Source organism: Balaenoptera musculus, chromosome X, assembly GCF_009873245.2.
Source record: "Balaenoptera musculus isolate JJ_BM4_2016_0621 chromosome X, mBalMus1.pri.v3, whole genome shotgun sequence".
In the NCBI taxonomy this organism is placed as follows: Eukaryota; Metazoa; Chordata; class Mammalia; order Artiodactyla; family Balaenopteridae; genus Balaenoptera; species Balaenoptera musculus.
Window position 1 is genome coordinate 781,902 of NC_045806.1, and position 23,170 is coordinate 805,071.

At 49.6% G+C, this 23,170-nt stretch overlaps 1 protein-coding gene across 5 annotated transcripts; it reads left to right on the forward strand.

Moving 5' to 3' along the window:
• Nucleotides 1-1,778: 1,778 nt before the first annotated feature.
• CSF2RA (colony stimulating factor 2 receptor subunit alpha) lies at nucleotides 1,779-22,051 on the forward strand. Of its 5 annotated transcripts, none has more exons than XM_036840012.1 (12): nucleotides 1,779-1,848; nucleotides 8,522-8,629; nucleotides 9,102-9,244; nucleotides 10,262-10,385; nucleotides 13,419-13,548; nucleotides 13,641-13,813; nucleotides 16,074-16,207; nucleotides 16,712-16,741; nucleotides 17,440-17,575; nucleotides 19,131-19,227; nucleotides 21,041-21,122; nucleotides 21,858-22,051. In XM_036840012.1, exons 1-12 carry the CDS (start codon nucleotides 1,812-1,814, stop codon nucleotides 21,951-21,953), a joined length of 1,290 nt encoding a protein of 429 aa, XP_036695907.1. In that variant the 5' UTR covers nucleotides 1,779-1,811; the 3' UTR covers nucleotides 21,954-22,051. The 5 variants fall into 5 exon arrangements, with proteins under 5 accessions (XP_036695907.1, XP_036695908.1, XP_036695909.1 ...); XM_036840013.1 differs by having other exon boundaries at nucleotides 8,522-8,623; XM_036840014.1 differs by lacking the exon at nucleotides 8,522-8,629 and having other exon boundaries at nucleotides 1,791-1,848.
• The last annotated feature ends 1,119 nt before the right edge of the window (nucleotides 22,052-23,170 follow it).

The following is a 23,170-nucleotide window of genomic DNA, read 5'->3' on the forward strand; positions in this document are numbered from 1 at the left end:
CTGCATAGCACAGAGAACTCTACTTGGCGCTCTGTGGTGACCTACATGGGAAGGAAATCCAGAAAAGAGGGGATAGATGAATACATACAGCTGATTCACTTTGCTGTACAGTACAAACTAACGCAACAGTGTAAAGCAACTATACTCCAATAAAAATTAATTTAAAAAAAAAAGAAATGAACACCAGGGGGTCCCGAGAAACATCACGCTGTCGCTTGTCCAGACCTTTAGTTATTCACCTTCTCTTGTGTGTGTCATGCTTGACCAGACATAGCGGCCTGCACGATGGTAAACAGGTAGTGTGTCGGGGTCCCTGAGACCACCCTCGGGTTCTACGATTCACTAGAAGGACCTGCGGAAATCAGCAAGACCGTTATATTCACAGTTCTGGTCTCATACGGCAAAGGGATACAGACTGAAGTCATCAAAGGCAAAAGACGCAGGGAGCAGGGTCCGGGAGAGACTAGACTTCTCAGTGTCGTCTCCCTGTGGGGTTGTCTGGACAGGCCTTACTTCTCCCAGCAATGATGCCTGATGACATGCGTGGGGTATTGTCAACGGGAGAGTTCAGCCAGCCTTGGTGTCCAGGCTTTTTATTGGGGTCAGTCAGGTAGCACGGAGCGCCCACATGGCTGACCTGAGTTACTCCGTCACCAGCCCCTCCCGAGGTCCGGATGTGGCGTGACCCACGATCCCATCATAACTCACATTGGAGCACAGACCACTGGGCGTGACCCAAGGCTCTAGGCAAACAAGGCAGGATGTTCCAAGGGTTCATAGGCGACTTCCCAGGAGCCGGTCAAGGGTCAGACCTTTCTTTGCAGTGGGCAGGGTGTGGACCACCCAGGGCCGCTGAGGTAACTCTTTACCACCCAAGTATGTTCATTCTGCAGCCACTCTAATCCTGCGAGAATCAGGAACAGGAGTCCCGCCCGGAAGGGAGCTCAGGAGAAGGTCCCCTGCTCAGATTTTCAGACCTCTCCCTTGAGGCCGACCCCTACATCCGACTCCCTGATGGACGCCTCCCCTTCATGGCTTGTCAGGGAAGCCAGTTAAACATGGCAGGACCGGGCCTGCCCCCAGCTCCATCCCCTTTGCCAGTGTCTCCTCTTTCCCTATCTCCGATCCGGGTACCAGCATTCCTGCATCTCTGAAGCCCCGAAGCCCCAGTTAGCTGGGGAGACACCATCTCTCCCTCACACCCAGGATGTGGTCCCGATGGAACCCACACCCACTCTTGTCCACCACCTCATGTCACGGGCCCTCCTTGGGGACATCCAGTGCTGCGTTTGTGTCCCCAGCCCCCATGACCCTTCTGTTTAGCCTGGTCCCATCATGAGCTGGAAAGCCACTTCCTACCCACTCTGGCTGGTTTTAAATCCCTGGGATACTCAGGAAAGTTCTGATGAATTGAACTGAACAGAACTGGGCTGGTTCTGAATGTGAGCAAGGGGGTATTCTCCACCGAAGACATGAAGACCCACCATGGTGTCCACTCCTAGAAGAATGACCTTCTCCACGTCAGTGATGAAGATGGGCAGTGAGACGAGAGACCCACCTGGTAGCCGGTCCGAGCTACCTCCTGAGCCACCTGGTTGAACTTTAAGGAAGGTGACCTTCTCTGTATCTATGGTGAAGGGGCCAACTCCACCATGAAGGTTCCCCAATTCCTTAAAATGAGAAACACCACAGACGGGGGAGGAAATCAAGGAGGAAAAAAAAAAGGAAGATATTGAGCTGAAATGTTCTTGTCACGCAATCTGGGCACTCGCTTTCGGACGAGGAAGAGACTTAGTTGTCAGATCGGCCAGATGTGGGAGCGTCAGGCAGCAGCATGGAGGAACGCAGGTTGGCAGGGGTGAGCGTGGTACGGTGGGGCGGTCCGGTCCCCTTGACTCTGGGGTCCTCCAAAGTGTCCAGTCACTAGGGGACCTTTTCCTGCTTCTGTTGCTGCTCTGGGCAGCTGGCACTCCGGGTGGGTGAGAACTTGAGGGTGGGCACTAAAAACTGCTGGGTGAAGGGCACCGAGGTGAAGATGGTGATCGGTGATGGGTACATCCCGTAGCACGTGGAGCTGCGTTTTAAGGTCTGAATGAGTCCCAGGGAGTCAGCCAGCTTGCAGTGGGAGTTTGTGGAGCTCCCTGTACACGCCTGTGCCTGGAACGTGGCTTGGATTTAGTCCAAAGGCTCGGGTGGGCCGCCTTCGTGGAGCTGTGTGTCCTGCAGGGCGGGTGGCCTGCCCGGGTTACAGGTGCTGCTGAAGAGGGTGGCGTTGCATTCTGTGTCTGTGTGTTGCCCGGTCACAGTGACGCGTGGCACCCCCAGGACCACAGCGAGATCCAAATGCCAGCTTGTGCAAGGGTCACCCATGGACCCGCGCCCCCGCAAGGTGTGTCCTGTGTGCCTCGAATTTGAGAGATGTTGTTCTGAGACATGGTCTCAGCGCCTTCTTTCCAGCTGACATCTGTGTAAAGCTGAAATCTTGAAAAGAGGAAAGAAAACCCAGCCTGGTGAAAACCAAAAGAAGAGGGAAAGTGGGTACAAAAGGCAAAATATGGCATGATTCCATTTATAGGAGACAACCAGAACGGGCAAATCCACAGAGACAGAAAGTGGGTTCATGGTGTCTGGGGGCTGGGGGGACGGGGATGGGGAGTGACAGCTCATGGGGACGGGGTCTCCTTTTGGAGGAATGAGAAGTTTCTGGAACCAGATAGAGGTGGTGGATACACAACATTATGAGTGTGCTAAACGCCGCTGAGCTGTACACTTTAAAAGGGCGAATTTTATACCATGTGAATTTTGCCTCGACTTTAAAAAAAATCAAGCCAACAAATAAAGTAAAAGAATGAGATTTCACTGGACTTTGGTCTTCTGGCCACTTCTGCGAGGGTACCAGGAGCTGCCTCATAGGACGGGGGTGAGAATTAAACCAGGTTATGTCTGAACATGATACATCATAGCACTGATTATCTCATGCTCTGCGTGAATTGTCCGCTGGAGGTTTTCTCACCATCCTTGACCAAGAGCCGGGGGCCGCGATGAACTGATGATTTAAAGCAGCACCTTTGGGTGGATTTCTGTGTCCCTGTGTGGTGTGTGAGAACTTGGTTTTTTTTAAGTCAAGTTTACAGAAGTTTCTGGTTTTGCCCCATCACAATGAGCAAGAAGCCAAGGGGGGTTCAGTTCAGAGGAAGCTGAATGGGGAACTGCGCTGTAGGGTGTCGATCAGTCTAAGATAGTGTGTATCCTTGGGTACCCGCTGTGTGTCCACCCCCCTCCCCGAGGCAGGTACGAGGCGAGGCACTAAGGAGGAGAAGAGTGCACCCAGGAAGCTGACGGGACAGAGGGTCAGGGGATGAACGCAGGTGCTGTAACCAGAGGACTAAGAAGCTTCAGACTGTGGCCCTTCCGCACCCTGCCCACGGCCCATCCCCCGTCCTGTTCAGTGAAGCTCAGCTCAAACTGCAAGGGCATTGCACAAATTGCGGATGTGAAAATCAAGGCAAGGCAAGAGTCGCTGTGGGCGTGCACTGACCCAGGAAGGTCCTCTCCCAGAGCCTCTGGGGTGCAGCCGGAGGGTGCCCCGGCCCCAGCACAGAGGATCGGGGACAAGACCCAGAGGAAAGCTGGGTGGTCCAGGGTCCCGTTCGCGGGTGGAGGAAGCTGGGTGCTTTCCCATCGTGGGAGGAAGGCAGGAGATGTCAGTCAGGTGGGGAAGTTGGAACAGGTCTGGTCTGTGGCTTTTATTTCCTCTCCGATAGCAAGTGAGGTCCCAGGGGGCGGGGGGGGGAGTGGGGGGCAGGAATCTGAGGCTGGGTGCTTGTCTCCAGGTGTGCGGTGGCCCAGGTGTGCACACCTGAAAAAGGGAGTGGGTGGGGTCCTCCATTGTTGGGATCCAGCCAGGAGGCGATGGTGAAGGTTCAGGGAATCTATTTCCCTTCTCCCTCTTTCCCTCCCTTCCTTCCCTCCTCCCTCTTTCGTTCCCTCCTCCCTCGCTCCTTCCCTCCTCCCTCCCTTCCTTCCTTCCTTCCTTCCCGGCTCCAATAGATGAGCCAGTCCAGCCTTCGACAGAGGAGGTGGGAAAGGAGGCGCGTTCATGGAAACAGCACATTAAATGTCGGAGGTGCCGGCGGCTCTTAGCAGAGGCAGCTGGGGTGTGAGGAGAGGGCGTCTGGTGCCTGTGGAGCACCGGCAAGCTTGGGGCCGTCGTGAACAGGTCCCCGAGAGGGGGTGTCCAGGTGACACCGGGCCGGGGGACTGAGCATGTGAAGGCAGCTGGGGTGAAGGGGAGGGCCTTTGCTGGTGGAGATGGCTCACGGAAGTCGGGAGGTCCCCCTTGTACAATAGATGCCAAAGTCACCCGGAGTGACACAGGCAAAGAGTGGAATGGCGCAGAGGAGTTGGGCCAGCGGTCCGCTGATGGCGGGTCCTGTAGGTTGTCCGAGAGCCTTGGCGGAAGGGGGAGGAGCCCCCTTGGTGCAGCTGGAGCCCAGAAGGGAGACACAAGAACGAGGAGACGGAGGTCCAAGGGGTAGGCGTGCTGGGCATAGTGGGAGGGGCCTCCAAAAAGCAGAGGCAGGACAGGGTTGGACAGAGAAGGAATGAATTAGGGAAATGCCGGGAGGAAGGAAGGAAGGCCGGGAGGGAGGGAGGGAAGGAAGGAGGGAGGGAAGGAAGAAAGGAAGGAAGGATGGGAGGGAAGGAGGGAAGGAAGGGAGGGAGGGAGGGAGGGAGGGAAGGAAGGGAGGGAAGGAGGGAAGGAAGGAAGGAAGGAAGGATGGGAGGGAGGGAGGGAAGGAGGGAAGGAAGAAAGGAAGGAAGGATGGGAGGGAGGGAGGGAAGGAGGGAAGGAAGAAAGGAAGGAAGGATGGGAGGGAGGGAGGGAAGGAAGGAAGGGAGGGAGGGAGGGAGGGAGGAAAGAGGGAGAAAGGAAAGAAAAACTTGTGGTCATTTCTTAGGGCAGCCCCCAAGAAACTAAAACACCAAGAGACAGAGGCTGCATTTAGACTAATAGACTCCATAAATCCAAGGAAATTACAGAAAATGTGATCATGCACCATAAAATGCAGAGGGAGAGGGCCCTCAGAGAAAAGATGAAGCGTTACAAGGATGGGATTCCTGGCAGCGCGAAGAGGTGAGGTGTGGCCTGGCAGAACTTAGCGCAAGAGAAGGAAAGCGGTAAGGCCACATTCCAAGTCCCAGCAACACCAAAAAATGAATCACCGCAACCAAAAATACTACTGGGGACACGGTGAGCAGAGTCGCAGATGCCATGCCAAACCCAGCCGGAAGACCAGGTGTTTTCTGTGGAGCGTGGCTTTATCGGAACAGAGCATGGTGCTTTTGTAGTACTCTTTTTTTGTAATGTTAATTGACTTTGTGTAAGGCAGCTGTAGGTTTACAGAAACATTAGGTGGAAAGTACAGGGGATTCCTATGTACCCACTTCCCCTACAGATGGTTCCCCTGTGATGGACACCATTCACCAGTGTGGTACATCTCTTACAATTGATGGAGCAAGTCGGACGCATGATTCTTGACTCAAGTTCATAATTTGCATTAGGGGTCAGTCTTGGTGTTGCCCATTTTATGGGTGTGGACAAATGTATGATGACCTGTATCCACCATTATATACAGTGTCCTGCAGAGCAGTTTCATTGCCCTGAAAATCCCCTGCGCTCCACTTCTTCATCCCTCTTCCTCTCTTAAGCCCTGGCAACCACTGATCCTTTTACTGTCTGCACAGTTTTGCTTTTTCCAGAATGTCATAGAGCTGGAATCATGCACTACATGCCCTTTTCAGATTGGTTCTTTTACTTAGTCATATGCACTGAAAGTTCCTCCGTGTCTCTCTGTGTACTTACTGCTTCTATTTTTGTTTTGTTCCTAATGACTCTTTTTAATGGTTGCAAAACTCAAGTTTTAAAAAATATTCTAAGATCTCAAAAAATGTGTTAATATCATAAAGGAAACCTGAACCCGCCTTTCTTGTCCCACTCTCCCCAAATCCAGTCTGATTAGTAAGAGAGAGTCAGAGCAATAAGACACTAAGCAAAGGGGCTGTAATTTTCCCCAAAGCATCTTTTTTTAAAAAAATAAATTTATTTATTTATTTTTGGCTGCATTGGGGCTTCGTTGCTGCGCACGGGCTTTCTCTAATTGTCGCAAGCGGGGGCTACTCTTCGTTGCGGTGCACGGGCTTCTCATTGAGGTGGCTTCTCTTGTTGCGGAGCATGGGCTCTAGGCGCGCTGGCTTCAGTAGTTGTGGCACATGGGCTCAGTAGTTGTGGCGCACGGGCTTCGTTGCTCCACGGCATGTGGGATCTTCCCGGACCAGGGCTTGAACCTGTGTCCCCTGCATTGGCAGGTGGATTCTTAACCACTGCGCCACCAGGGAAGCCCCCCAAAGCATCTTGTAATCACTGCGACGTGGCAGCCATGGCTTCATGGTCACCTGAGTCACGCATTCCACATCCTGATCCCCGTATGATCGACAGAAAACGTCCCCCAAAGAGGTCCACGTCTGATCCCCCTGTGGTCGACAGAATAACGTCCCCCAAAACACCCATGTCCTAATCCCTGGAAACTTTGGATATGTTACCTTACATGACAGACAGGACTAAGTGAAAAGTACTGAGATGGGGGATTATTCTGGATTATCTGGTTGAGCTCAGTGTCATCCCAAGTGTCCTTATAAGAGAGAGGCAGTGCTGTGATGATGAAGAAGAGGCTGGACTAATGCGCTTTGAAGATGGAGGGGGACCATGCACCCAGGAAGGAGGTGGCTTCCGGAAGCTGGAAAAGGCAAGGAAACACATTCCCCTGTAGAGTTTTCACAGGGAACCAGCTCTGCCAATTCCTTGATTTTACCCCAGAGGGACCCTGTCAGACTTCTGATCTCCAGCACTGCAAGAGATTAAGTTTGTAGTTTTTAAAATGCCAAGTCTGGGGCTTCCCTGGTGGCGCAGTGGTTAAGAATCTGCCTGCCAATGCAGGGGATGTGGGTTCGAGCCCTGGTCCGGGAAGATCCCACATGCCACAGCGCAACTAAGCCGCCTGTGCGCCACAACTACTGAGCCCGTGCGCCACAACTCCTGAAGCCTGTGCGCCTAGAGACCGAGCTCCGCCACAAGAGAAGCCATCACAGTGAAAGCCCGCGCACCACAACGAAGAGTAGCCCCTGCTCGCCACAACTAGAGAAAGCCCGCACGCAGCAACGAAGACCCAATGCAGCCCAAAATAAATAATATAAATAAAAATAAATTTATAAAAAAATTAAAAAATAAAATGCTAAGTTTGTGGGAATTTGTTACAGCAGCACAAGGAAAGTAACACAGGCCACAGTTTTCTTGGGGGGCAGGAAAAGCTCCCCGGTTTCCACGCTCTGTGGGGAACTGTACATCCACGTCAGGCTCAGCCCCTACAAACTCATGACGTCTGTCTGATTTTGTGTCTGTCTTTCTGCTCATTTATCAACTTCCCTCATCGGGTGTGAATAATGAAGGTATCGAAGTGTGAAGCAAGCTTGTCAGAGAGAGAGTCTCCTAGCATAAAGATAATATAAGTAAGTGACAGAATGTCCTTATGTATCAATATTATTTATAAAATTGTTCATATTCATACAAACATGAATTATTTCTATATAATTCACATTATATATACAATTTTATACGAAGATATATATTATAAATGAAGAGATAGATTTTATAAATAATGCATAGGGGAATTATATAATAATGTATATATGTATATAAATGGCTTATATTTTCTTTACATACACCATCCGTGCTATTCTGTTCCCACCTTCAGCAGCTGTTCCAGGGGCTACACCTGCTTTTAGCACAGTCTGCTCTGGAGAAATAATCCACTCAAGTTGTAAAATGTGTATCCAGCGCCCTGATACCCATATGCTGGGGATGCATTTCTGGGGATAGAGAAACAGCTATGGCTGGGGGCTTACAGTCTCTTAGGGCGGAGAGAGAGAGACACTGCACGGAGGGATTCCCATCCACAGACTCTGGTAACCACGTTGGAGACTCAGGGTTTGGGTTTCCCCAGATACACTACATGGAGGGACCCTCATCCTCAGGCTCTGGGGAAAGGATGCGGAAGAGTCCGGTGGAGGGTCTCCCACTGCATGAAGCAACCCCACCCTCGGGCGCGGTACATGGCCTTTCATTGCCTTTGACTTGGGGGCTATCCCCCCCACCCCCCGACCCCTGCCACCAGGTTACAGACCAGGCAGGTGGGCACCTTGCCCGAAGTGATTCAGAGGGTAACAGGGAAGACTGGACCTGGTGCTCGGGCTTGAGGACAGGCCCTCCGTTCTGGGGCCACCTCTGAGGCTTACTGAAGCCTGAGGACCCTCTGCGGCCCGCAGTGACCCAGGCTGGCCAGGTCACCATGCTGACCATCCCCCTGGAGAGAGTCCTGCGTTTTTCCCCTGGACATCCCCCCAGGGAAACGTCACTGGTCGGCATGTCAAGACCGCCATGAAAGCTGATTTTCTCTTCCCCCAGCACGTCCACATCCTTCGGGCAGCCCCACGTGTGCCCTGGCGATGGCCGCTCTGCTCTCCACGCTGCCGGTGCCCTCATTCCTCCTGACCCAGGAGCACCGGGGTAAACGTACGAATGTGCTTGACCTCCTCCTGCTGCCCCCATTCCCGTGACCCTGGGTTCTGGGGGACACATCCCAATGCCTGCATCTAATTTCATTTTATCCTCGTACGCAACGGTCAACCGGCATCACACCTTCTGCCGTGCTCACCCCTGCTGGTGATGTGATTGCTCCCCCACCCATTCTGCAGGCACAGGTGATGGTGGCCGGCGCCCTCTGCTATGGCAGGATCTGAATCCGTAGCCTTTGCTCCCTCCTGCTTGGTTGGTCTTGGTTTATTTCCACAGTAGACATCTCCCCTTGCAGAAAGGGCAGGAAGGAGAGGTGGGAAAGGGGTAGGGGGTGACGAGGTTGTGAGAGGGGTGGGGGGACAGTGAATCCCAGCCCTGATCTCTGCTCACAAGACGTGAGACGCGTTGGTTAAGGGAGAATGGAGACGGGAGGAGAGTAGTTTCTGACTCCTGAGGCTGTGTGTTTCAGATCTTCCAACCGTGGAACAGAACTCCAGCCTAAACGTGAAGTTTGACCCAAAGATGACAAAATTAACTTGGGACTGCCAGGAAAACGCTACCTACGGGGAATGTGTGTTGATTCACAAGGAGAAGGGACAGATTAAAAAAAAGGTAAGATGGATTGGGTGTGCTCAATCACTGTTCTTTGTGGAGCTCTCGTCAAGCAGGACAAATAAAAAACATACGCGTGACATTGGGACGCATCACAGACTCACAGTTCGAAGTGCACCAGCAAAGTGCTGCTTGTGTCCAAGATGTGTCCACTGGGCTGATTCCCTGAGAGAACCCATTCCTCCCTCAGCCCTCCCTATTCCAATTAGCCTGGGGGCTCCTGGCTGCCTGCAATGGCAGCTTTTTGCTCAGCTGGTCCACCTGCAAGACTTAATCCTGAGAAAGAAATAGCATTAGCTCTGCCTGTTCAATGGAAATAAAGTAAACAGACTGACTTGGATACAATGTAAACGTGACACCTGTGAGAGAATGGTGGGTATGAGATAGGACAAGAAAAGTCAATCCCATAAAAGAGGGTGTGAAGTTCCCATACAGTTTAAAGGGATGAGGGCTCTCACATTAAAAGGTGAGCTCTGGGACTTCCCTGGGGGCACAGCGGTTAAGAATCTGCCTGCCAATGCAGGGGACACGGGTTCAATCCCTGATCCAGGAAGATCCCACATGCCGCAGAGCAACTAAGCCCGTGTGCCACAACTACTGAGCCTGCACTCTAGAGCCTGCACGCCACAACTACTGAGCCTGCATGCCACAACTGCTGAAGCCCACGCGCCTAGGGCCTGTGCTCCACAAGAGAAGCCACCGCAGTGAGAAGCCCGCGCACCGCAACGAAGAGTAGCCCCCACTCGCCGCAACTAGAGAAAGCCTGCACGCAGCAATGAAGACCCAACGCGGCCAAACATAAATAAATAAAATAAATAAATTTATTTTTAAAAAAAAGGTGAGCTCTATTCTGGCCTTCTGAACGCTGCTAGTTGGCGTCTTCCCAAAGAAGGTACCTGGGGGAGATGTCACAGAAGGAGGTAGATGTCATCACAGGGTCAGTGTAGGAGCAAACGACATCAGGACGAAACGAAAGAAGGCTGGTTCTTAATTCACTGACTGATGACATCCTTTCAGGTGAAAGACAAGGAATGTCAGTGCACCTTTCAGGACTGTTCTCTCCATGGGGGAGTCACGCTCACTGTCGAAGTAAATATCAACCAAAGACGAATTTCAGAAACACTGGTCTACCCGAACCCAGGTAGGGAAAACATGGTGGGGATCCTTCGGCTCCCCATGAACATCAGGACACATTCCCCTGCTTTTCTCTGCTGTATGGAGATAGAATTGACACACAGGAATTGCATATATTTAAGATGTCCATTTGGTGGGTTTTTTTTTTTTTTTTTTTTTATCTTTTTGGCCATGCTGCGCAGCTTGTGGGATCTTAGTTCCCAAACCAGGGATTGAACCTGGGCCCTCAGCAGTGAGAACGCAGAGTCCTAACCACTGGACCCCCAGGGAATTCCCACATTTGGTGTTTTGATGTACGTATACTTTGTGAAATGATTACCACAACTGAGCTATTAACGTATCCATCCTGTCACGTAGTTTTTTTTTGTTTTTGTTTTTTTTGTGGTGAGAACCCTGGAGATCTACTCTCTTAGTGAATTTCAAGTGAACAATCCAGTATTTTAACTATAGTCACTATGTTGTGCGTTAGATCCCTGGAACTTACTCATCTTATAGCTGGATATTTGTATCTTTTGACGAACATCTTCCCATTTCCCCCACCCTCCCCAGCCCCTGGAACCTCCATTCTATTCTGTGTTTCTATGAGTTTTCTTTAGATTCCACATATAAGTGAATCATATAGTATTTGTCTCTCTCTGTCTGACTTATTTCACTTAGCATAATACCCCCCAGGTCCATCCATGTTGTTGCAAATGGCAGAATTTCCTCCCTTTAGTGGCTGAATAATATTCCTCTGTGTGTGTGTGTGTGTGTGTCACATCTTCTTTATTCATTCATCTGTCCACACAGACACTTAGTTTATTTCCATATCTTGGCTTTTGTGAATAATTCTGCAGTGAACATGGGGACGCAGATATCTCTTCGAGATCCAGATTTTATTTCCATGGAACATACACTCATAAAAAGGATCTCTGGGTCATATGGTAGTTCCATTTTTAATTTTGGGGGGAATCGCCACACTGTTTCCCATAGTGGCTGCACCAATTTACATCCCCACCAACAGTGCACAAGGGTTCCCTTTTCTCCACATCCTTGCCAACACTTGTTATTTCTTGTCTTTTTGATGAGAGCCATTCTGACAGGTGTGAGGTGATACCTCATTGTGGTTTTAATTTCCATTTCCCTGACAATTACTGATGTTGAGCATCTTTTTAGGTACCTGTTGGACATTTGGATGTCTTCTTTGGAAAAACGTCTATTCAGATCCTTTGACTGTTTTTTAATCAGATTATTTGTTTTTTAAAAATTTGTTTTTTGCTATTGGGTTGCTTGAACTCTTTATATATTTTGGTTATTAACTCCTTATCAGATACATATGGTTTGCAAACATTTTCTCCCATTCCATAGGTTGGCTTTTCGCTGTGTTGTTTCCTTTGCTGTGCAGAAGTGTTTAGTTTGATCCAATTCTAGTTTTCTACTTTTGTTTTTGTTGCCTGTGCTTTCGGTGTTAAATCCAAAAAATCATTGCCGAGACCGATGTCAAGATGTTCTTTCCCTATGTTTTCTTCTAGGAGTTTTACAGTTTCAGGTCTTATATTTAAGTCTTTAATCCATTTTGACTTGATTTCTGTATGCGGTGTGGGATAAGGACCCAATTTCATTCTTCTGCATGTGGATATGCAGTTGTCCCTTCATCATTTAGTAAAGACACTAATCCTTTCTCCCTGGTGTGTTCTTGGCAGGTTTATCAAATATCAGTACACCATAAGTGTGGGGATTTATTTCTGGGCTCTCTAATCTGTTTCAGTTATCTCTATGTCTACTTTTATGCCATCAGAGTACAGTTTTAATTACTGTAGCTTTGTAATATATCTTGGGATCAGGCAACATGAGGCTTCCAGCTTTGTTCTTCTTGCTCAAGATGGTTTCCGCTATTTGGAGTCTTGTGGTTCCATACGAATCTTAGGACTGTTTTTTCTTTTTCTTTAAAGAATGTCATTGGGGTTTTAATAGGGGTCACATTGATCTATAGATCACTTTGCGTAGTATGGACATTTTAACACTATTAATTCTTTCAGTCCATTAACACAGGGTGTCTTTCCGTTTATCTGAGTCTTTTTTCATTTCCTTCATTAATGTCTTATAACATTGAACTTACAAGCCTTTCACCTCCTTGGTTAAGTGTATTCCTAAGTCCTTTATTCTTTTTGTTGCTATTGTAAATGAGGTTTTTTTTTCTTAATTTCTGTTTCAGCTATGTCATTGTTACTGTGTGGAAATGCCACTGATTTGTGTATGTTGATTTTGTATCCTGCAACTTTACTAAATGTATTAGTTTCAATATTTTTTTTTGTTTAGTCTTTAGGGTTTTCTACATATATGATCATATCATCTGCAAACAGAGATCATCTTACTTCTTTCTTTCTGATTTGAATAACTTTATTTCTTTTTCTTGTCTAATTGCTCTGGCTAGGACTTCAGGTACTATGTTGACTAGGAGTGGTGAGAGTGGACATCCTTGTCTTGTACAGGATCTTAGAGGAAACGCTTTCAGTTTTTCTCAATTGAGTATGACATTAGCTGTGGGATTTTCATATTTGGCCTTCATTGTGCTGAAGTAAATCCTTGTTATACCTATTTTGTTGAGAGTTTTTATCCTGAATGGATGTTGAATTTTGTCAAACACTTTTTCTGCATCCATTGAGATGATTATGTGGTTTATCTCTTTCACTCTGTTAATGTGGTGCATCACGTTGATTGATTTGCGTATGTTGAATCATTCTTACATTCAAGGGATAAATTTGACTTTTAACGTGCTGTTGGATATGGTTTGCTAACATTTTGTTGGGGATTTTTACATCTATGCTTATTAGGGATATTGGCCTGTAATTTTCTTTTCTTGTGTCTTTGTCTGGCTTTGGTATCAGAGTGATGAGTGATGCTGACCTCATAAAATGAGTTTAGAAGTGTTCCCTCTTCTTCTCTTTTTGGGAAGAGTTTGAGAAGAATTGGTATTGATTCTTCTTTGAACCATGAAGCCGTCCGGTCCATCCCCCTTTAAACTCCATGTACAAATTATTTTGTTTCTGCCTCTTCCCAGGTGGGGAGGGCACAGCTGCCCAAAACTTCTCCTGTCTTATCTACAATGCGGATTTCATGAACTGCACCTGGGCCAAGGGCCAAGCAGCGCCCAATGACGTTCAATATTTTTTGTATATAAGAGACTCAAAGTAAGTGTTGACCTCATGTAGACAACCCTGAGAAATACAGTGAAGAAAGAAATATGCCCTGATTGTTCTCTGAACACTTTGGAATCTTACAGGAAAAAAATCGAAAGAGAATGTCCTCGTTACCTAAAAGACTCGGGAACCCATGTGGGATGTCACCTCCAAGACCTCTCCGGATTAACTTCGTACAGTTACTTCCTGGTTAACGGTACCAGCCAAGAAACAGGAATCCAGTTCTTCGATTCGGTTTTGTTGTTAAAAGAAATAGGTGAGAGCAACCACCTGTGATTTAACCACTGCCTAGTAGGTCCGACAGAATTTGCGTTGAAATCTGCGTAAGTTTCCTGGAGATGCTGTAACAAATGACCACAAACTGGGAGGCTGAAAACAATGGAAATGTATTCTCTTGCAGTTCTGGAGGCCAGAAATCCAAAATCAAGGCATTGGGAGGGTTGGTTCCTTCTGGACTGTCTGAAAGAACATCTGCTCCCATGCCTCTTTCCTAGCTTCTGGTGATGGCCAGGAGTCCTTGGCTTATGGATGCATCATTTCAATCTCTGTCCACATGTCCGTCTTCCTGGTATATCACAAATCTCCCTTCCTTCCTTTTATACAGACACCAGTCATTGGATTTAGGGCTCATCTTATCCAGAATGACCTCATCTCAAGATCCTTAATTACTCAATCAAACATGTCCACAAATTAGAGAGACAGCCACCCGAGAAGAGCAGGCGTGGTAGCTCCACACCCTTTACCCATGCCTTGCCCAATGCATCTCTTCTGTCTGGCTGCCCCTGAGTTATGTCCTTTTATCGTAAAACAGTGATCTAGTAAGTAAAATGTTTCCTGAGTTCTGTGAGCTTCTCCTGCAAATTAATCAAACCCACGGAGGAGGTCAGGGGAATCTTTGATCTATAGCAGGTCAGTTGGAAGCACAGGTGATGATCTGGACTTGGGATTGACATCTGAAGTGGGAGGACTGAGCCCTTCACCTGTGGAATCTGACGCTATCTCCAGGTAGATAGTGTCAGAATTGAGTTGAATTGTAGGACACCCAGCTGGTGTCAGAGAATTGCTTGGTGGTGTTGGGGGTCGGAGGGAAGTCCCACACATCAGAACTGGGTGCAGAATCCTAAGTCCAGATCACAACAATAGACCAGAGGAGTTATATCCCTTACTTTGTTCTGAGCTGGAAAATCCACTGTAAGTATCCTAGGGATAGAGCATCTCATCTCTAAAGTTAAAGATGATCAGATCTACTCGATGTGGATGTGGAGTCCATGAGATTCACAGTCACCAGAGAAGCTTCACACAGCCAAGCTGTCCAAACAGACCTTCAAATGTTCCAACAACAGAATTGAGTGTCAGCTTTTAGAATGGAACAGATGCCCATCAAAATGCAGTCAGATACAGAACTCCCATCCTGTTGATTGCTGGCATGCACCGTCATGGGGTCACTGTTTCAATATCTGTTCAACGATGAAGGACACTGAAGTTCCTTGACCTTTTCAAACATGCATCAGCTCCCCCAGTTGGAAGCCATGACTTTGCTAGCTCCATGTGGACCCAATTCCTCCAAGCCCCCATCTTTCCCTCCTTCCCTCCCTTTGGGTAACCTGCTACAAGGACAAGTGCACACCCAGTTGAATCTACCCAGATGCCACCTCCTCTTTCTCTCCTTAGACTCTGACAGTCCAAGCCCTTCCACCCCATCCTGGACCACTGTGAATTCACTTCTTCTTCTTCCTTTTTTTTGCCAGCTCTTTCTCTTCTTTCTAGCGCTCTGCTCCAGGCTGGTCTCTTGAAGATACTCCCGTATGCCAAACAATGTCTTCTCTTGAACACCAGCCCCCTCTTTCTACCTGCAGGCTCCCAGATCCCATAGGATAGTCCAGGCCTCTTAAGGCTAAAGACATCTCAAACCAGCCTCTCTCCTGCCCTCCAAACCCATCACCACCTACCTCCCCAGGTCTTCTTTTTTTTAATTTTTATTTATTTTTGGCTGCGTTGAGTCTTCGTTGCTGCACGCGAGCTTTCTCTAGTTGCGGGGGCTACTCTTTGTTATGGCGCACGGGCTACTCATTGCGGTGGCTTCTCTTGTTGTGGAGCATGGGCTGTAGGCATGGGGGCTTCAGTAGTTGTGGCACATGGACTTCAGTAGTTGTGGCTCACAGTCTCTAGAGCACAGGCTCAGTAACTGTGGCTCACGGGCTTAGTTGCTCTGCGGCATGTGGGATCTTCCCAGACCAGGGCTCGAACCTGTGTCCCATGCATCAGCAGGCGGATTCTTAACCACTGCGCCACCAGGGAAGTCTCCCCAGGTCTTCTTGAACCCAAACTTCCTCCCTTCTGCACATGGCGGCCTGATGATTCATCATCTTCCTCAAGAGCCAACACTCAGACCCACCCCTGCCCCCTGGTGACCTTGGGGAGCTACCATCAATGTTGGGAAGGCAGAACTGGGTCTCCTCTCTGTGGTCCAGGGGAAGCATTCTGGATTAGAGGTGTCTGCTGGGTTCTCATTACAGAGCAATACGACCCACCCAATAATATCACCGTGTACTGCAACGAATCACACTGCTTCATCCGGTGGGAAAAGCCCAGGACCCGGAAAACACGGTCCATCAGGGAGTTCCAGTACCAGCTGGACATCCAGAGACAGGTGAGTGGACACTGCTCCAAGCGGGGCACCACGCCTCAAGAAGCTTGGCAGCCAACCCCGTGACCCACCGTGAGGACCTGGGGCACATGAGGTGGGCTCAGAATGGGTGAACATCTGGGAAAATTCAGGGTCTGCTCCAAGCCCACCTGGACCCAGTGTAGACAAGGAGGAACCCTCTCCCTATGTCCAACTGGACCCAGTGCAGACAAGGAGGAGCCTTTGCTCCAAGCCCACCTGAATTCTTATTAGGATCCATTTCCAGCTGAGGTTCTAGAAGGAGCCATGAACAGGGGCACCCTTCCTCCTGTGGACATGTTCCATCCTTCCATGTGGGGTCCACTGCAGGTTAGGGGGGACAGAAGGAGCTCAACCCTTTGTTGGGCCCTGACTGTTTCGGTTTTTCCTGACTGCACTCAGAGGGGGAGATTGGATGAGACCTGTGAAAAACCTTCAAAATGGAGAGAAGTAAACATTCTATTTTGGTTTTGGTTTTTTTTTTTCTAGAGTAATACTGGAAGCAGTAGAAATCAACTGGTGAGTTACAACTCTGACCCAAAATATCACCCTTGTAGCTTAAGTGTACAATGTTGGGCAATGGACACATGCCAACTGCAAACTTGGTCCAGCGGTGGCCAGGATGGGGACGGGGTGAAAACCAGAGGATGGAGGTTCCCTAGAGTACCGTCCAGTCAGTGATATAGGGGCACCCCCCAGTAGCCCCCTGGATGGGGTCTCCCTCTTCTATCCATGTTGGTCGAGGAAATATTCCTTGGAGTGTCAAGGAGATGATGTCTTCTTCCAAAATTCCTCTCAAGGTTGATCATCAAAGTACTTTTTGTTGGTCTTTTCTAAGTTTCACCACCACTCTGACCTCAGTGTCTTCCTCTGTCCGATGAGGAAGTTGAACTTGGTCCTCTTAACATCCTTTACAGGGGGATTATCCATCCGTAGGTCGGTTCACACCCACTGTAGCTCTTGAATCATTTCTGCATCTATACTTACGATCCTAGCAACCCCAGGAGTGGTTACTCGGAAAATGGCAGAATCACTCATTGTCATTATTCCCTTAAGCATTCCTCCCAAGTCCTCAGGACGTAAAGTACCACATTCACGCCCAGATTGGGAGAGTGTGGCTTTGAATCTTTCACTTCAGTTGGGCAACTGAAAAGACACCCGCACTCTGTTTCTCAACACAGGCAACAACTCTGTCTAACTTTCTGTTTTCTCCAAAGATAGTGGTGTCTGGTGACTCGGGGAATAAATACAGCTTTCCGAGACCGGGGCTCAGAGCCAAACATACTGTGAAGATCAGGACGGCAGATGCCCGGAGAGCCCACTGGGGTGCCTGGAGCCAGCCAGCTGGCTTTGGTACGTGTCCCCAGATCATCACTGGGCAGATCCTGGCATCCTGAGTTCACCTCTGAGCCATTCTGGGAGGGGTTCCTGCCCACCGGCCCCTGCGACACTGTTCCCCTGGCAACAGCAACGGCTAGTGAGAGGGACCCTTTAAGAATCACTAAGAGCCTTCCTGAGCCTCCTCCCCGCCAGGAAATGACCCATCCCTCCTGGTCACGCCAAACAGTCATCAAGGTCCACCTCTGGTCAGGATACAGCTCACATCCAAACTGGCTCTGTTTCTTTCTAATCAGGGGAGGGCTAGCCTGACAGATTTTACTGCCTTCCTCCTTCTAACTTTGATTAGTTGGCAGGAATCTAATGGTTTGGCCCTAAAGCCGATCTGATACTTAACAGTCTACCTTCCCTTACATCCAGTCTCAAACACCTTCAGTGTTTTAGCAAGCATAGTATGCATACGTTTGTTTTTTTTTTTTTTTTTCTGATCCAAGATCAATGCCTTTGATGCCTGCCGGTGTAGAATTTATGAAATGAAATAAGGATTCAGCAATATTTCATAAGCTGGAAGGGACAGCTGAGTACAATAAGGAATCGATTTGCCATCTTGCATTTGTCAGTGGGTTCTTAGCCGTGACACCAAAAGCAGGAATGATAAAAGAAAAAAATAGGTAAACCGGACTTCATCAAACATGAAAACTCTTGTGCATCAAAGGACACGCTCAAGACAGTGAAAAGACAACCCATGAAAGGGGAGAAAATATTTCAAATCGTTTGATAAGGGCCAAGCCTCCAAAGCATATAAAGTATTCTGAGAAGCCAAGAACAAAGACACTGACAACCCACTTTAAAAATGGGTTTAAAATATGGTCCCCCCCCCCCACCACCAAAAAAATAAGAACAGACAAAAAGAATAGACTTTTCCCGGAATAGAGTTCTAAACAGACTTGGCTGACTTCCATGTGACTTTTTGGTCTCACTTCCCCTCTGGAGTATGCACTTTTGACAATTAACATATTGCTTTAAAACACAACAACAACAGCTTTGTGTAATAGGTCACATTTCATCTGTTCATATTGAAAAATCTCACAGTGGCGGCCCCTCGATCAGGTTACGAGGATCCTGAGAGAATTGGGGTTTCTCACTGGATTTTTAAATATTCACAGACCAAATGTGCCCTGTTAGAAAAATAATGTACTGTAAAGAGTACTTATTCTAAATGGCACGCGAAATTAAAGCTTAAGAATAGATGGGACGTGATTTTGTTTAAAACCGTATGCCTGGAAATGTGTATTCATCTTTTTTTGGTCCGTTTTTAAATTGAATTCTCGGTCTTTGGGTTGCTGTGTCTTAAAATCGCTTTATGTGTTTTGGACGTGACCCCGGGGTCGTGTTGTCTCACGAACATCTTTTTGTGAAAGTTGCAGGACTGGGTCCTTTCTCTAGATGTCCGTCCTGCTCTGGGCGTGTCTCCCCCTCCGCGAGCTAGTGAGGACAGCAGCTGGCTGAGTGGTGACACCGCATACCCCGGCCCCTGGCGTACTTGGCGTGTTCCCCTCTCTCTCCCCAGGCTCTGCAGAACCAGAGTCCAGCCTGGTGCATATCTACCTGCTGGTGGTCCTGGGGACCCTCGTCTGTGGCCTGACCGTCAGCTGCCTTTTCAAAAGGTAACCCCAGGTCGTCCTAATTGAGCATCCCCGTGGTCAGCGGAGGGGGCCGGTGTTTATTCCAAAGGCAGCCCCAGTCGGCTGGCAAAAAAGAGAGGGCAGCCTGCAAACACCCCAGGCAGTCCCAGCAGCCAATTGGCGTGTGGGTTTTCTGGAGGAAAACTTGTCTGGAAAAAGGGAAGGAAGTTGGAGAGATGGAAAAACACACAGGAGAGAAACAGCTCTGATACTCTGTCTGTCAGTGGCAGGCGAGCTGGCAACCAACACGGGTCTCATCCTGCCCCCAGACTCCTGCCGGACACTCCTCACAGCTCTGCTGTGCTCAGAGTTCTGCCTGCCTTCAGCCCCTTGGAGCTTCTGGAATTCTCAGAATGTCTCTCCTCCTCTGACTTTCATTTCCCCCAGCACAAGTTATTCAGCCCCGACTCCCAGACCACTGCAATCAGCCTGTCCGCGGGCACCTCTGCAGTCATCTTTCCTGTTGTGTGACCCTGGCGTCACGCAGGGTCTGTGGCCACCGGGCAAATGCTTTGCAATGAAGCATGAACATGCAGACTAAAGTTGCATGCGTATGGCATGACGCACTCTGCAAAGCATGGGGAGATTTTGCACCTGGGGAGCCTCCTGCAGGATGTGGGGATGCTGTGGGCGTCCACCTGCGGCCCCTGTCCTGTTTGGGCATCCTGTGCTAAATGTCCCCCAGGACCAGGCGAGACACTGGTCTGCCCTGTGAAAGCAACTGCGAGGCACCCCTGTTCCCAGGGACACTGGACCTGGGAGCAAAGAGGCGTTTGGGCAGCCCGGCCGCTGGCTGAGGTGACAGGGACAGATCTCATGCCTTACACGGAAGACTTATCTTAAACAAAAGCTGTGTGAGTTTCCTGTAGCTGCCAGAACCAGTGACCACAAGCCAGAGGCTTCAAACAACATCCTCCCCCATCCTGGAGACCAGACGTCTGAGGTCAGGGTGTGGACAGGGCCGCGCTCCCTCCGGAGGCTCCAGGGGAGGGTCCTTCCCACTTCTTCCAGCTTCTGGGGGCTCCAGGCGTCCCTGGGCTTGTGGCCGCATTCCTCCCGTCTCTGCTTCTGTCTTCCTGGGGCTTCTCCTCTGTGTCTGGGTCTCTCCTCTTCTGTCTCTTAGAAGGACCCTGTCATTGGATGTAGGGCCACCCTCATCCAGGAGGACCGCATCTCGGAACCTTCACTGCATCACATCTGCAAAGACCCTGTTTCCAAATAAACTCCCGTTCCCAGGTTTCAGGGGTCAGGATGAGTTGAATATATTTGGAGGCTACCTTTCAGCTCGGTACAACCTCTCCTGATGATGTCACAGGATTGGAGGTACCATTCGTGTGGTGAGAAAGAAAATAAACGCCCCTGTGAACGTGCAGCAGGATTGGGTTGCTGCGGGACCATGGAATATGCTGGCTAAAAGATAGCATTGAAAATACATGACATCAACAGAAGACGGCCCAATCTGGAACCGTGGGCTTCAAGGTTGGATAAGCCTCCTGGTCTTTAAACACCAGAGACCCCAGACTCCTCCAAGCTGCTGGAGACTGGACACGTCCCCCACTCCCATCCCTGTGCCCAAGGGAGTGAGTGAAGGTTCTAGAAAGGCCCTCACAGAGTCTATCATTTTCTCCATGATCTAAGCCTGGAGTTTGTCCTTCTGTGATTCTTAAAGGAAATTGTTCTGAAGAAATGAGCCTGGATGGCGTGTTTGCACATGACATGACAACATGCTCCCTTTGGGTGCAAGAAGGAAATTGGGCATCTAGGTCTTTTCTTCACACATTTCTTGTCTCACCAGGTTCCTAGGGACGCACAGGTTATTCCCGCCAATTCCACGGATCAAAGATAAATTGAACAATAACCCTCAAATCGACCACCAGGTACATATGGGGTGGGGGGCAAACCAGGATGGAGAAGAGGGAACAGGGAGCCCAGAATCTCAACTGTGTCCACCCAAAGGGGTCCACAGGACGTACTGCCATCCCGTGTCCAGCTCACTGGCCTTCTTCAGGGGTCAGGGACTGGGGTTTTACCTGCGAGCTGTGTCTGGGGAAACTGGGGGAAGAAGGAGGAGAAGGAGAGAAGGAAGATGGGGAGGGAGAAAGAGAGAGGTAGAGGCAGACTGAAAGGGGTCTGACCAGGTCTCCGGGAGGGGACAGCTCCCAGAGAGGATGAAAAAAGGACAAGGGACAAGGGAGACCCCCATACGTGAGACCCCCCCCTTGGGTGCACTCATCACATCTGCCTCTCCATGGGGCGGGGGCTACATCTACCTACTCCGCTGTCTGGCATCATATCCCCCAGCTCTCAGCTTGCTCACCCCCATTCTTGAGCTGGGCACCTCTCCTCTCAGGAGCACCGACCCACACCCTCTCCGGTTCCCTGGGACCTCCAGGGGCCCACGCACCCCAGGGGGCCAGGACGAGCCACCTCCCGCTCCCCTTGAGCTCCGGGTGGCCCTAGCGTGTGTGGTACCCTAGGCTCACATGTCCCTCCCACAAGCTCATCTGCCGGCTGCAAGGTCTGACGCAGAGACCCGTGTCCGATTTCTAGCTAAACCCCCCCATGGCCACTGCTTACGGGGCTCCTGACACCCCCATCCTTCTCCCCATCAGATCATCTGGGAGAAATTTACACATGATGTGGGAAAAGGTGACAAGGAAGAGGTCTTAGCCGTGGAAGAAGTCACAGAAGCCCCAGCGAACGCGTGAATTCCAGATGTCTGCATCCCCAGGACTTTCTGGAAGTTGTTGGTTTTTTTTAACAATTTCTTTTAACGTTTTTTCAATGTTTTGCTTAATTTTTTTGAATGTAGCTTTTTAAAATTATTTTGAGCATTTTTCTAGCTTTCTGTTTTGTTTTGTTTTGTTTTGTTACTCTAAAAAATAATGTGATCTTTTGCAAAGATGCTTTTGTAGCTGGAGGGATGGTTCGGGGCCCGACGATCCTGACCACGTAATGCGCGTTCCACCTCCTCCAGGGAAACACCAGCCCTTCCTCACAGCGAGGGGTCCGAGCTGCTGCTGGCCGCTGGGGCTGGGATGAGGGTCTGTGCCGCCGCCCGCTTCCACTGGCAGAAGATTCACATCCTCTTTTTTTCTCTACTGGCTGCAGTGTAGAAACGAATGACTTTCCAGTGGCTGCTCTAACAGGACCACAATTCCTGAGTTGACACAGTGGGAGCTTACGCGTTATAGCTTGTAAGCCCTCCTGCCTGCTTCTTATAGGGATGCTTGTGGATTATGTCACACCCACCTGGGTAATCCAGGACCAAGTCCCCATCTCGAGATCCGGGACTTAATCACATCTGTAAAGTCCCTTTTGTCAGAAGGCAACATTTTTATAGGGTCCAGGTATTAGGATGTGGCCCTCTTTGGGGACATTATTTTGTCCACCACACGGAGATCAGAACCTGGAGGTCCTTGGGGACATTACTCTGTCCACCACACGGAGCCCAAGGAGGGGAGCTTGGTTGAGCGGCCGTGATGGGCGAGCTCAGAGCCGCCCTCACTCCTCCGAATTCGCACCTGGCCCACTGGGCTCTGTGTGCCCTCCCCATGCCTGCCCTGTGCGTTCCTCCCGTCTGACTTGGATCCTAAGTCAAAACCAGCTGAGTGGGCTTCCTTGGTGGCGCAGTGGTTAAGAATCTGCCTGCCAATGCAGGGGACACGGGTTTGAGCCCTGGTCCGGGAAGATCCCACATGCCGCGGAGCAACTAAGCCCATGCACCACAACTACTGAGCCCACGTGCCACAACTACTGAAGCCCGCGCGCCTAGAGCCCATGCTCCACAACAAGAGAAGCCACGGCAATGAGAAGCCCGTGCACCGCAATGAAGAGTAGCCCCCGCTCACCACATCTAGAGAAAGCCCGCGCGCAGCAACAAAGACCCAACGCAGCCAAAAATAAATAAATAAAATAAATAAAT